The sequence below is a fragment of the Stegostoma tigrinum genome, chromosome 1 (assembly GCF_030684315.1).
Source record: "Stegostoma tigrinum isolate sSteTig4 chromosome 1, sSteTig4.hap1, whole genome shotgun sequence".
Taxonomy (NCBI): domain Eukaryota; kingdom Metazoa; phylum Chordata; class Chondrichthyes; order Orectolobiformes; family Stegostomatidae; genus Stegostoma; species Stegostoma tigrinum.
This window is the reverse complement of record NC_081354.1, coordinates 191,738,263-191,753,311: the sequence shown is the minus strand read 5'-3', so window position 1 is coordinate 191,753,311 and position 15,049 is coordinate 191,738,263. Positions and strand designations below refer to the sequence as shown.

The 15,049-nt window shown below is 47.2% G+C and overlaps 1 protein-coding gene across 5 annotated transcripts in view; it reads left to right on the top strand.

The window, feature by feature from the left end:
* Positions 1–12,998: 12,998 nt before the first annotated feature.
* LOC125467654 (disintegrin and metalloproteinase domain-containing protein 12-like) overlaps positions 12,999–15,049 on the top strand; it is a 243,940-nt gene continuing 241,889 nt past the window's right edge. For all 5 annotated transcript variants that reach the window (XM_059650847.1, XM_059650852.1, XM_059650849.1 and 2 more), the window contains exon 1: positions 12,999–13,415. In XM_059650847.1, the coding sequence (XP_059506830.1) occupies positions 13,199–13,415 (217 nt within the window). In that variant the 5' untranslated portion in view covers positions 12,999–13,198. The remainder of the gene's footprint in view (positions 13,416–15,049) is intronic.

The window sequence follows — 15,049 nt, the reverse complement described above, 5'->3', positions numbered from 1 at the left end:
AGGGGAGACTTGATGGAAGTCGATAAGGTGATGGGATGCACAAATAGATGTGACGGTCAGAATTTTTTTTCCAGAGCTGATATGTCTAACACTAAAAGGCATGCATTTAAAGCGAGGGGGATAAATTCAAAAGAGATGTGTGAGGCAAGTTTTTCACACAGAGAATGGTAAGGGTCTGGACCATGCTGAAAGATGTAGTGTTGGAGGCATATAGGGTTGTACAGACCCTTTGGTTCAACTCGTCTATGTCGACTGAATAACCTAAGTTAATCTATTTGCCAGCATTTGGCCCATATACCCATACAGTGGCCTTTTAAATGTTGTAATTGTTCCAGTCTCCTCCACTTCCTCTGACAGCTTGCACCACATCCTGGATGAAAATGTTTCCCCTTAGGTTCACAGAATCAACTGTACATTTCATAACTGGAAGGAAAAGTCAGTAAGAATGGAGGTTGGTGGAAGAGGAGTGAGGTGAGACAAATTGAAAGCAGCTTTCTCAAAGAGCAGGTATAGACACGACAGTCAAATGGCCTCCTTCAGATCTGTAAATTTTTATTGGTCTGTGAAAAGGAAGCACTGAATCTGCCACTGAGGGAAGATAGGTTTCTAACTCTGGCTATCTCTCCCTCCCTCTCATCGCCACTTGAACTTTTTCCTGAGACTCCTGCCTGACACTTCCCTTGCCCAAACACAAAGTTTTTCTTAGAACCTCCTTTTCGGAATGTTCACGTATTCAGACAGGGTGTTGCCAGGACTGGAGGGTTTGAGTTTTAAAAATAGCCTGGTACTTTTTCCACTGCAGGAATGAGGTTGAGGAGTGACCTTGTTTCACTTTATAAAATCAATGGTGAATAGCAAGGATCTTTTCCACAGGGTGGGGGAGCTCAAAACTAGTGGGCATATTTTTAAGCTGAGAGGACAAAGATTTAAAAAGCATGAGGGGCAACATTTTTACACAAAGGGAGTTCTGTATGTGGAATGAACTGCCAGAGGAAGTGGTAGATGCTGGTCCAGTTACAACAGTTAAAAGTACGTGAGGAGGAAATGTTGGAGGGATATTGGCCAAGCGCAGACAGGCCGGACTATTTAGTTTGGGAACATGGTTGACATGGATTGTTTGGGCTGAAGGGTCTGTTTCCTTGCTGTATGACTCTATGACTTTAACTTGACAATTGCCATGACTTTTCCATTGTGACTTGTTGCTGACTGATCTTTGAACCCTTAAGAAATACTGGGGAACATACTGTTAAACTGGTGAGCACTGCAAGTCCACATTGTTATTTCAGTGAGAGATGTTTCATATTCAGACCATGTTCTTTTGTTTGCCTGTTCTCTGATGTAGGAAGTAGAGCACACAACAAGCATCAGTTCAGAACTGACAGTGAGACTCTCAGGAACAAACTCACAGTTCTGAACAATTTACATTGGCAGTGAATTTCATTTTAACCAGAATTTACAAAAAGAATCCCATGAACTTCTTTACACTTTCAGAATGTGCCTTGTAACCGGACAACATGCGGACGGTTTTGTGAAATCTGATGGAGTCTTGTTCAGGCAGTGCTTCTCCTGCTGATAAACCAGGTATCAGTGTTGTTTCTGCCCTCTCTCGTGAACCTGAATTACAACAGCAACATCTTCCAGAGCAGGGTTGTTAGCGAGATAAAGGTGACATCAAATCACAAGAGGACACAGCTGGGCAGGGAGCTGGATTTAGTCCATAAAAACACAGAAAATTCTGTAGAAACCGTACAGTTGGAGCATTACTGCTAAGGCCACTGTTGGCCCCTTAGCTAAATTGGTCCCATTACCAAATTATTCCCAGTCCCAAATTGCTTTTTAAAATTGTTTTCAATCCAGAGACCCAGCTAAAGGTCTGGGGACCTGAGTACAAACCCCACCATTTTAGAAGGTGCAATTTGAATTCAAGAAAAATTTTGGAATTAAAAGTCTAATGATGACCATGAAACCATGCTGATTGTCGGAAGACCCCATCTGGTTCACTAACGTCCTGCAGAGAAGGAAAGAATTGCATCCTTATATGGTATGGCTTAAATAGGACTCCAGATCCACAGCAACGTGGCTCATACTTAACTGCTCTTTGGGATGGGCAATAAATGCCAGCCAGGCCAGTGATGCCCTCATCCTGTGAATGAATAAAAAGGAATTCCCATATTGGTCCCATTGCCAAATTTCTCCCACTCCTGATATTGAACCCATTCCCAAATTGATCTCATTCGCAATTTGTTCCCATTCCCAACTTGAGAACGTGGTACTGAGGGAATAAAAGTTTGGCTGTAACCAACCAGACCAGTCACAATCTGTTCTTCCAGTCACTGTGGGCAGCTCTGGTTGTCTTGAGTTTCTTCTCCTTTCCCCAGCCCACTGCACTGGTTGTTTCAAAAGTCTTTCCTGCTCCTCTGATGCTGCATAGCCTGCTCTGTTCATCCAGCTCGACACCTTGTTATCCCAGACTCCAGCATCAGCAGTTCTTACTATTTCTGCACTGAGATAATGGGAACTGCAGATGCTGGAGAATCTGAGATAACAAAAGTGTGGAGCTGGATAAACACAGCAGGCCAAGCAGCATCTTAGCAGCACAAAAGCTGATATTTCGGGCCTAGACCCTTCATCAGAAAAGGGGAATGGGAAGAGGGTTCTGAAATAAACAGGGAGAGGGGGGAGGCGGATCGAAGACGGATAGAGGAGAAGATAGGTGGAGAGGAGACAGACAAGTTAAAGGTGCGGGGATGGAGCCTGTAAAGATGAGTTTAGGTGGGGAGATAGGGAGGGGAGGCCAGTCCCGGGAGGATGGACAGGTCAAGGGAGTGGGATGAGGTTATTAAGTAGGAAATGGGGGTGTGGCTTGAGGTGGGAGGAAGGGATAGGTGAGAGGAAGAACAGGTTACGGAGGCAGGTCGAGATGGGCTGGTTTTGGGATGCAGTGGCGGGGGGAGGGGTAGATTTTCAAGCTTGTGAAATCCACATTGATACCATTGGGCTGCAGGGTTCCCAAACGGAATATGAGTTGCTGTTCCAGCAACCTTCGGGTGGCATCAATTCCCACAGCTACCTAGAATACACCTCCTCCCACCCACCTTCCTGCAAAAATTCCACCCCCAGTTCCCAATTCCTTCGCCTCCGCCGCACCTGCTCTGAGGATGAGGCATTCCACTCCCATCCCAGATGTCCTCATTCTTCAAGGACCGCAACATCCCCCCCGCAGTGGTCGAGAACATCCTCGACAGTGTCTCCTGCATTTCCCCCAACTCATTCCTCACACCCCGTCCTTGCAATAACCACCAAAAGAGAATCCCCCTCGTCCTCCCGTACCCACCCCACCAACCTCCAGATACAACACATCATCCTCCGACACTTCCGCCATCTACAATCTGGCCCCACCACTAAAGACATTTTCTGTCTCCACCCTTGTCTGCCTTCCGGAGAGACTAATCTCTCTGTGACTCCCTTGTCTGCTCCACACTCCCCTCCAACCCCACCACACCTGGCACTTATCCCTGCAACCGCAGGAAATGCTACACTTGCCCCCACACCTCCTCACTCACCCACATCCCAGGCCCCAAGATGACTTTCCACATCAAGCAGATGTTCCCCTGCACATCCGCCAATGTGGTATGCTGCATTCGCGTTTCCCGTTGTGGCTTCCTCTACATTGGAGAAACCAAGCGGAGGCTTGGGGACCGCTTTGCAGAAAACCTACGCTCGGTTCACAATAAACAACTGCACCTCTCAGTCGCGAACCATTTCAACTCCCCCTCCCATTCCTTAGACGACAAGTCCATCCTGGGCCTCCTTCAGTGCCACAACAATGCCGCGCGAAGGTTGCAGGAACAGCAACTCATATTTTGTTTGGGAACCCTGCAGCCCAGTGGTATCAATGTGGATTTCACAAACCTCCCACCCTCCCTCCCTACCTATACTCACCTCTACAGGCTGCATCCCCGCCCGTTTTGTCTTGCCTGTCTCCTCTCCACCTATCTTCTCCTCTATCCATCTTCGATCCGCCCCCCCCTCTCTCCCTATTTATTTCAGAATCCTCTCCCTATCCCCCTTTTCTGATGAAGGGTCCAGGCCCGAAACGTCAGCATTTGTGCTGCTAAGATGCTGCTTGGCCTGCTGTGTTCATCCAGTTCCACACTTTGATATCTCTTATTTCTGCACTGGTTGCTTTGTCACATGTAAACAAAACCATCCTTTTTTTCTGTTTCTGATTGTCCTGTTTGAATACAGAAGGAGTCACCACCTTCAACCCACCCCACTCCCCCTCCCCCACCTCCTGTCCCTCTCCTACTTTTGATGGATTAAGACACAATGTGTGCAGCAAACATTGTTTTGTAACTGAGAACATCAAACTTTCACTCAAACACCAGAAACGTAAACAATTTGTAAAGAAAGCATAGCCGTATCCAGTGGGAAAAGCCAGAAGATCTGGACCAGAACAAGACCAGTGTCTCAGGTTCTTGGAACTGGTCCTGGGGTACTGGTGATAGTGTCAATCTCACTGGCCCAATCTGACAATCACAACCCTATCAATTTCCGAGATAACAAAGTGTGGAGCTGGATGAACACAGTGGGCCAAGCAGCATCCTAGGAGGAGCACAAAAGCTGGAGCTGGATGAACACAGCAGGCCAACCTATCAATTTCCTCCATGATTTCCCAAGGAGTTCAGAGGATTACCTACCAACATTAACTGCACCAATCATTTAAGAATCTTTAAATAATTGGTATTTTATTTGATAACAAGTAAGTATAATAGGTTATGAAAACAAAGTGGACAGCATAAAAAAGACAATGCAAGAAGTGAAAGAAATAATTGTCACTTCCTTCGTACCCTTCACCATGTACGCACTTGAAAAAAAGGCAGGAGAGCAGCTGGACCATAGATCCACCACAGCACAGCTGGGGAGAGGTGGAGGAGGCGGTGCTGGTTGTGGGCTGCTGTTGCAGGCGGGCAGCTGGACCAGACAAGTGAATCAGCTCTGTACAGAATGGGTGAATGGTGAGGGTATGCTGAAAGATAAATTACTTTGCAGTTGACATGGCATCTTCAAATGCAGTCAGTAGGGCTTGTTTGTTCTTTTCCACCTTCCCCATCATGTCTGATGCCAGTGGATAAAGAATCCTTGAACATGATATTTTGGGTTTTTGTGTATGAAAATCTGATGTTTCCGAGAGATTTTAAAAGTCTGGCTGCATGGCCGCAGGGTATTGCTCTTTGCACAATAATTGCATTGAGCTCCTCAAACAGATAAACTCCTGGGGAAAGGGAACATTCTGAAGCTGGAGTCTAAATCTTTTAATTGGAACAGCAACTAGCTGCAATGAAGTAACTTCGGGTTTTCACCTCTTTCAGATCTGTAAATGATTTGCATGTGAACATAGGAAGTATGCTCAATAAGTTTGCTGATGATACAGTTTTGGAAGATCCAATTCAAGACCGAACTGTATGGTTAATGGAAAAGCCCTGGGGAAAATTGATGTACAAAGAGATCTGGGTGTTCAGGTCCATTGTACCCTAAAGGTGGCAATGCACATGGATAGAGTGGTCAAGAAGGCATACACCATGCTTTCATTCATTGGGTAGGTATTGAGTACCAGAGCTGGCAGGTCATGTTACAGTTATTTAGGACTTTGGTTCGACCACATTTGGAATACTGTGTACAGTTCTGGTCGCCACATTGCCGAAAGGATGTGGATGCTTTGGAGAGGGTGCAGAGGAGGTTCACCAGGATGTTGCCTGGTATGGAGGGTGCTAGCTATGAAGAGAGGTTGATTGGATTAGGATTATTTACATGAGAAAGATGGAGGTTGAGGGGGCACCTGATTGTGGTCTACAAAATCTTGAGAGGTATAGACAGGGTGGATCGCAAGAAGCTTTTTCCCCAGAGTGGGGGACTGAATTATGAGGGGTCACAATTTCAAGGTGAGAGAGGAAAAATTTAAAGGAGATACGTGTGGAAAATTCGTTATGCAGAGGGTGGTGGGTACCTGGAATGCGTTGACTGTAGAGGTGGGCATGATAGCGTCATCTTAAGAAGTATATCGACAGATACATGAATGGGCTGGGAGCAGAGGGCTACAGATCCTTGGAAAATAGGCGACAGGCTTAGACAGAGGATCTGGATCGGCGCAAGCTCGGAGGGCCGAAGGGCCTGTTTCAGTGCTGTATTTCTCTTTGTTCTTTATGCCAAAACTGGTGGAGTAGTGGTTACCTCAGAGTACAATGGGATTGCAATCAGGTGGGCCAGTGGGCTAAGGGGTGGCAGATAGAGTTTAGTTTAGATGAATGTGAGCTGCTGTGTTTTGGAAAGGCTGATCAGGGCAGGACTTATATGGTCAATGGCGAGGTCCTGAGGAATGTTACTGAACAAAGAGACCTTGGAGTGCAGGTTCATAGTTCCTCGAAAGTGGAGTCTCAGGTTGACAGGATAGTGAAGAAGTATGGCTGGGGAAGGAAGTGGGAAGGGGTCTCTTTCCATGCTGTATATCTCTATGTATCTATGAGCTCATAAAACAATAATTACTGCTCCATAAATTCAAGATAAATACCTCAAAACAGAAGCCGGCCTTGCAGCCACCACTTTTTCCCCTCATCCATACTGTGTGTGTGTGTGTGTCTGTGTGTGTGTGTGTGTGTGTGTGTGTGTGTGTGTGTGTGTGTGTGTGTGTGTGTGTGTGTGTGTGTGTGTGTGACTGTGAGAGAGGCAGTGTGTGTGAGAGTGTGTTTTGTGTGTGCAAGAGAGAAAATCGTAGGCATAGAGAATCACAGCATGGAAACAGACCCTTTGGTCCAACCTGTCCATGCTGACCAGTTATCCTAAATTAATCTAGCCCTATTTGCCAGCATTTGGCTCATACCTCTCTAAACCTTTCCTATTCATCTGCCCACCCAGATGCCTTTTAAATCTTGCAATTGTACCAACCTCCACCACTCCCTCTGGCAGGACATTCCATACACGCACCATCCTCTGTATGAAAAGGTTGATTTTTCTATGAACTAACTCCGATATCCAGAGACACATGAAAGTAAACAGTAGAAGCAGTCAGCAGTGAAGGCTCCCTGCTGTGTCATGCAGGTGTGCAGGTTTACTTCTTAGCAAGAACTGCAAATGCTAGAGTCAGAGATAACACAGTAATGAGCTGGAGGAACACACCAGGCCAGGCCAGGATTAGGAAAGTTGACATTTCGGGTCCTGGCACAACCTGTTCATCTTCTCTCCCACCTATCTGCCCCGCCCTTCCCACTGACTAATCTCTCCCACACCCTACTTGTATTCATTTGTCGCCATCCCACCTATCTTCCCCAATCCCACCCCTCTTTTTATTTACCAGCTCCCTTTCCCCCACCCCCCAGTTCTGAAAATGCTTCCCAACTGGAAACATCAACTTTTCTGCTCCTCTGATGCTCCAAAGCCTGCTGTGTTCTTCCAGCTTCATACTGGGAGAGCCTTGCTGTGATTGCACATTCTCCCTTTCTCTCCCCCCCGCTGTGACTCTGAGCAATGGGCTCTTATCTTTGACTCTACATCTCTACGACTCTCTTTCTCACACACACGCATGTACACACACACTCTCTCTGTCTCTGTCTGTCTCTCTCTCTCTCACATACATGCCCGCTTTCCCTCTCATACACACCCAGTCTTTCTCTCACTGTCACTCTGTCTCACCCCAGTGACTATTCTGTCTGTCTCTCTCTCTCCCCTGCTGAGACTGTGCTTTGTCTCTCAGTCTCCCTGTCCCCACCAATGTGACTACTCTGTTTGTCTCCCATCCACTGAGACTGTAGTCTCTTCCCCACCACCCCCTGTTGGGACTGCACTCTCTCTCTGCCTCTTTCTGTCTCCCACCCCTGCTGTGACTGCACACTCGCCGTCTGCGCCCCGCCACTGTGTTGCATACTCACCATCCCCCTCCACCACTAAGACTACATTCTCTCTCCTCCCTGCTGAGACTGTACTTTCTCCCTTTCCCCACACTGATGTGACTATGCTGTCTCTCTCCACTGTGGCAGCACATTCACTCTCTCTATCTTTCCCCATCCTCACTGTGACTACTCTCCCTCTCTCTCCCCCCTCGCTATGACAGCTCTCTCTCTTGCTCCCCGCCCACCGCTGTGACTGCATTCACTCACTGTCCCTCTCTTGCAACTCCCCCCCCCCCGCCTTGCTGTGATTGCACATTCTCCCTTTCTCTCTCCCCCGCTGTGACTCTGAGCAATGGGCTCTTATTCCCAATTACAAGTTGGAACACCATCAAGATGCCTTGAGTCGCCTCAACTGGTAGATACTCTGCTGGTGGGGCTGCTGCCAATAGAAGATTCCATTCAGGTTTTAAACTTTCAGGATACCTTTCTAGTTACTGTTGACAATATCCAACAGTGGACAGAAAGAGGTCTGACTCTGACAAAACTGAAGTAGCTCATGGTAATGGAACAGCCATCATGACCAGAATTGAAGCCTTTCTCGACCTAGCAAGACCAAATCCCCTTAGAGGAAGGCAATTTATTATGAGGAATAAGAGTGATTGCTCAAAGCAAAATTTGTCGCCAGAAATTGTCTGAATTCCACCAGGGTCATCCAGGGGTTTCCAAAATGAAGATATTGGTGAAAAGTTAAGTCTGGTGGGCAGGATTAGATGCTGACAAACAGAAGCTTCCCCACTTTCGTGGGAATGATTGGCTAAACCCTGGACTTTGTTATACATCGACTCTGCAGGTTCTTTCGTGGGCTCAATGTTCCTGGTCATTGTGGATGCACATTCAAAATGGCTGGATGTCATTCATCAAACCAGTGGCAATGATGGAAAAGCAGTGAGCATCTTTTGCAATACACAGGCCTCTGGAAGTGTTGGTTTCAAACAATAGGCCATCATTTACCTGCAGGGAATATAAGCACTTCCTAAAGTTGGATGGTATTCGGCACAGATGGACAACTGCACATCATCGGTCGTACGGTGGCCTGGGAGAAAGAGTAGTCCAAACTTTGCAGGCAAGTTTAAAGAAGCAGCCTACAGCTTCATTCGATATCAAACCGTCCCGATTCCTGTTCGATTATAGGACCCTCCCACGTACAACTACAGGGATAGCTCCAGCAGAGTTGCTGATGCAAAGAAGACTCTGTGCCAGGTTAAACCTGATCTTCCAGGACCCACGTTGGGTGTGGAGGAGACAGTTAAAAGGCGTTGGGAATACCAATACCGGCCATAAGACTGCTGTAAGCAAGAAAGGCGTTTTACTTTATTGGATGAGATTTGGTGTTGAAACCACAGCAAGGGCCCTGTAAGGGCAAGAGTCGACATCAACGCAAGGTCTGGTCCCATGACGGACAACGTTTGGGTTGGTGAGGTGGTCCTGAACAAGCGTGTGGACCACAGGGCAGGAGCAAATCATACCCAGCCCTTCAGAACAGCCAGCCGTGCTGTCAGAAACTGTGGGTTGTCTCTCTCCAACTAGTGTCGATAAACCTCTGAAAACAAGATGGACATGGCAGATATTACAGTCTTGACGCAGTTGCTGCCCGATGAAGAAGATGAATTCCAGCCAAGATGCTCCAGGCACAAGAGACGGGCTATGGTCCAGTATACACAGCCAGTATCTGAGGCAGCTTCAAAGGAACCGGACCTGGTGTGAAAACTCCCCAGGAGAGGTGACAGGAAAAGGAATGGCCCTATATCTCAGGATTTAGAGGGGAGGGACGCAATGATTGTAACAATGTCAGCCAGGTAGATCTCAGAGAATCTGAGTTCCCTGATTGGGACAGTTAACCTGGTCCAGTCAAGGTGCCCTGGCTGACAGATATAACCAGGAGCGATAATGGGAACTGCAGATGCTGGAGAATTCAAGATAACGAAGTGTGGAGCTGGATGAACGCAGCAGGCCAAGCAGCATCTCAGGAGCACAAAAGTTGACGTTTCGGGCCTAGACCCTTCATCAGAGAGGGAGCTGGAATAAATAGGGAGAGAGGGGGAGGCGGACCGAAGATGGAGAGAAAAGAAGATAGGTAGAGAGGAGAGTATAGGTGGGGAGGTAGGGAGGGCATAGGTCAGTCCAGGGAAGACGGACAGGTCAAGGAGGCGGGATGAGGTGGTAGGTAGGAAATGGAGGTGCGACTTGAGGTGGGAGGAAGGGATGGGTGAGAGGAAGAACAGGTTAGGGAAGCGGAAACAGGCTGGGCTGGTTGTGGGGAGAGGGGTCGAGCTGGGCTGGTTTTGGGATGCAGTGGGCGGAGCGGAAGAACTGGGCTGGCTTTGGGATGCAGTGGTGGAAGGGGAGATTTTGAAGCTTGTGAAGTCCACATTGATACCATTGGGCTGCAGGGTTCCCAAGCGGAATATGAGTTGCGGTTTTTGCAACCTTCGGGTGGCATCATTGTGGCACTGCAGGAGGCCCATGATGGACATGTCATCTAAAGAATGGGAGGGGGAGTGGAAATGGTTTGCGACTGGGAGGTGCAGTTGTTTGTTGTGAACCGAGCGGAGGTGTTCTGCAAAGCGGTCTCCAAGCCTCCGCTTGGTTTCCCCAATATAGAGGAAGCCACACCGGGTACAATGGATACAATATACCACATTGGCAGATGTGCAGGTGAACATCTTCTTGATATGGAAAATCATCTTGGGGCCTGGGATGGGGGTGAGTGAGGAGGTGTGGGGGCACGTTTAGCACTTCCTGCGGTTCCAGGGGAAGGTGCCGGGTGTGGTGGGGTTCGAGGGGAGTGTGGAGCTGACAAGGGAGTCGCAGAGAGAGCGGTCTCTCCAGAAAGCAGACAAGGGTGGGTATGGAAAAATGTCTTGGGTGGTGGGGTCGGATTGTAGACGGCGGAAGTGTCGGAGGATGATGCGTTGTATCTCCCCTTCCCCCACTGCATCCCAAAACCAGCCTAGCCTCCCCTCTCTCCCTATTTATTCCAGTTCCCTCTCCCCATCCCCCACTTTGATGAAGGGTCTAGGCCCGAAACGTCAGCTTTTGTGCTCCTGAGATGCTGCTTGGCCTGCTGTGTTCATCCAGATCCATACTTTGTTATCTTGGATTCTATAGCATCTGCAGTTCCCATTATCACTGATGTCTTTTCCGCTCAGTTGCCTCTGCTGGATGGGCTCAAGCAGCCTCCTCTTTACCATGGATCTACAATCCTTTTACATATACTTCCCGCATCAGGATGGTCTCAGGACTCTCTGCTTCTTCCTGGAAAAAAGGGATGAACTATCCCCATCCGCTACCAACCCCTCTGCCTGGCCAAGCCAGTCATCACTGTAAACAGCTTTCATAACTCCTCTCACTTTTTTCAGGATAAATGTGTGGCCACGCGTACCCATATGGGCCCCAGATATGCCTGTATCTTTCTGGTGTATGTGGAATATTCCTTATTCCAGTTCTACTCTGGCCCCCACCCACAACTCTTTCTCCAGTATGTCAATGATATCGTTGGAGCTGCTTCCACTTCACTGTCTCACCTAGAATTGGAAAAGTTGATCAATTTTGCTTCCAATTTCCATTCTGGGCATCTTTGACTCCTCCATTCCCTTTCTTGACATCTCTGTTTTCATTTCTAAGGATTGGCTGGCTTCCAATATCCACTGTAAACCCATTATCTCCCACAGTCATCTTGACTACACATCCTCACAGCCTCCTTCCTGTAAAGACTCCATGCCATTCTCCCTGTCCTCCATCTCTTTTGCCTCTGTTTTGATTATGCCAACTTCTACTTCCACTTCCTTCCTCTACTGGGGGTTCCCTGGCACCTTCGTTGACAGTGCCTTCTGCTGAGTCTGATCCATCTCCCAGCACTCATCCCCTTTCTTCCCCTTTTGCCTACTACCCCACTAACATCCACATCCAGAAAATCATTAGCCACCATTTCTGTGACCTCCAGCAGGATGCCACCACCAGACACATTTTTCCCTCCCCTCCCCTCCATTGCCATCCTTCTGCAGGTACCTTTACCCTGGGAAGTCCTGGCCGCTTCCTTCACTACCAACATCTACCCTCACAGCTCCACGGCCCTTTCCCTGCAACCATATATGGTGGAATACCTGCCCATTTACCTCCACCCTCCTCAGGGCCCAAACATAGCTTCCAGGTGAAGCAGCACTTTACCTGCACTTAGAACATAGAACATTACAGCACAGTACAGGCCCTTCGGTCCTCGATGTTGTGCCGACCTGTCATACCGATCTCGAGCCCATCTAACCTGTAATCACTGTTCACAATGTGGTTTCTTCTACATTCAAACATAGAACTGTTGAGCACAGGAACAGTCCCTCCGGCCCATGATCTTGTGCCAAGCATGACACCAAATTAAACTAATCCCATCTAAAAGTCCCTTAAATGCTCCTGTAGTATTGCCTCCACCACCACCCCTGGCAAAGACTCCTAGCTCCAGACTCCTACCACTCTCTGTGTAAAAGACTTGCCCCTCACATCTACTTGGAACTTTCCCCCTCTAACCTTAAATGCATGCCCCCTTGTGTTAGGCATTTCAGTGCTGGGAAAAAGATTCTGATCATCAACCCTATCTTTGAACCTCATAATTTTATAGACTTCAATCAAGTCTCCCTCAGCCTCCACCACTCCAGAGAAAACAAACTGAGCTTTTCTAGCCTCTCCTTATAGCTCATACCCGCTAATCCAGGCAGCATCCCCATTTCTGAAGAAGGGTCCAGACCTGCTGTTCTGAAGCTGCCTGGCCTGCTGTGTTCCTCCAGCTCCACACTATTATCTCTGACTCTAGCATCTGCAGTTCTTATTATTTCTGAGCATCCTGGTAAACCACTTCTGCACTCTCTACAAAGCCTCCATATCCTTCCTGTAATTTGGCGACCAGAATTGAACACAATACTCTAAGTGTAGCCTAACCAAAGTCTTGTAAAGCTGCAACATTATTTCCTGATACTTGTACTCACTTCACCGACCAATAAAGGCAGCAGGTATTTTCTGCAAAGGCGTTCTGGGACGTTTCTTTTCCTACTTCCTGGTTAGGGCTGGGCTGTTCCAAAGTTATTTCTGACATGAATCACAGAATGACACAGATTCAGAAATGAGCTGACACACAGAGACGTTGAGAGCACAAGCACAGAGAAACTGAAAAGGAAAAGAGAGATTGATTAGGAGGACAGGCAAAAAACTATGTGTTAACAATGGAACAGAACTCTGAAGTGGAGAGCAGAGAGTTGTGATCATTTGCAATGTCCGTCTGCAATGTGTGTTTGGTAGTTCTGATCTGGTGCCAGGTTTTAAATCTGTCAGCAGCAGAGAGCGAAGAATCTGTTTTCGACGATGGGAACCGTGGAAATGGAACAGTGTTCACTGTTTTCAGTAACAGAACCATCAGTCATTCACCAGAAGCTGGTTGGGATACCAAGAGTAAAGGAGCTACTTCAGGTGAACAAGGAACTGCTTCAGGTGAGTATGATCAGTCTTGATGTTCCTCTCAATGCTGTCACTTTTCCACAAATCCTGATAAAATGGTTTTTCACTTAAAGTGACAGCATAACAATAGAGAAAATGGTAGAGTGAAGATGTTGGGTGTTATTTTGTGAAACAGGACAGACATCAATTAAACAATACAGGTCGGGAGTGAAGTATTCTCTCAGAGGGGAGTGAATATGAGGAATTCTTTACAACAGAGGACTGACGAGTTTGGGTGTTTAATACATTCTGGGCTGAGAGAGACAGTGTTAAATCAGGAAAGGAATCAAGGCTAGTAGGGAAAAGGCAGGATGATCAGATTCAGGTCAGCCATGATATCATTGAATGGTAGAACAGACTCGATGGGCAGAAAGACCTAATTTTGCACCTCTGTCCTAAGAACAATTTATAACTCAACAATTAAATCACTTGCACTTGGAATACTGCATCCAGTTCTGGGCGCCCTATTATAGGAAAGATGTGGATGCTTTGGAGAGGGTTCAGAGGAGGTTTACCAGGATGCTGCCTGGACTGGAGGGCTTATCTTATGAAGAGAGGTTGACTGAGCTCGGTCTCTTTTCATTGGAGAAAAGGAGGAGGAGAGGGGACCTAATTGAGGTATACAAGATAATGAGAGGCATAGATAGAGTTGATAGCCAGAGACTATTTCCCAGGGCAGAAATGGCTAGCACGAGGGGTCATAGTTTTAAGCTGTTTGGTGGAAAGTATAGAGGGGATGTCAGAGGCGGGTTCTTTACACAGAGAGTTGTGAGAGCATGGAATGCGTTGCCAGCAGCAGTTGTGGAAGCAAGGTCATTGGGGTCATTTAAGAGACTGCTGGACATGTATATGGTCACAGAAATTTGAGGGTGCATACATGAGGATCAATGGTCGGCACAACATTGTGGGCTGAAGGGCCTGTTCTGTGCTGTACTGTTCTATGTTCTATGTTCTACTTAAATTTGAATGAGACCCAAAATTTTCAGAGGGAACAATCTCTTCCTTATTAGCTGAGGTGAGTGGGTCCAGTTGTCATTAGTTAAAAAATTGCTTTTCAGGTTGATGACGTTGTGAGGTTCTTCAGTTTGGACTGAGAAAGAATAGATCTGGAAACTTTGTGAATGGTATCAAGTTCAATATCATGGATATCCAAAGAGACTCGGTGGTGTAAGTTCGTAGATTTTTAAAATGACACAGGCAGGTACAGGAAATAATTAGGAAAGCTCAGGGAATGGTAGCCTTTATATCTCTTCAATCACCAATCAAATTTTTTGAACATAGTTGATGAGGGAAGGGTTGTGGATGTAGTTTATATGGACTTTAGTAAGGCATTTGATAAAGTCCCACATGGCAGATTGGTACAAAAACTAAAGTCACATGGGATTTGGGGTGGGCTGGCTAGATAGATACAAAACAGAAGTTGGTGGAAAAGCTCAGCAGGTCTGGCAGCATCTGTGAAGAAAAAATCAGAGTCAGTGTTTCAGGTCTGGTGACCCTTCCTCAGAACGGGTACAAAACTGGCTTGGCCATTGAAGACAGAGGGTAGCAGAAGAAGGGTATTTCTCAGAATGGAGACCAGTAACTAGTGGTGCCCATAGGGATCAGTCTTAGGTCCTCTTGTTTGTTGT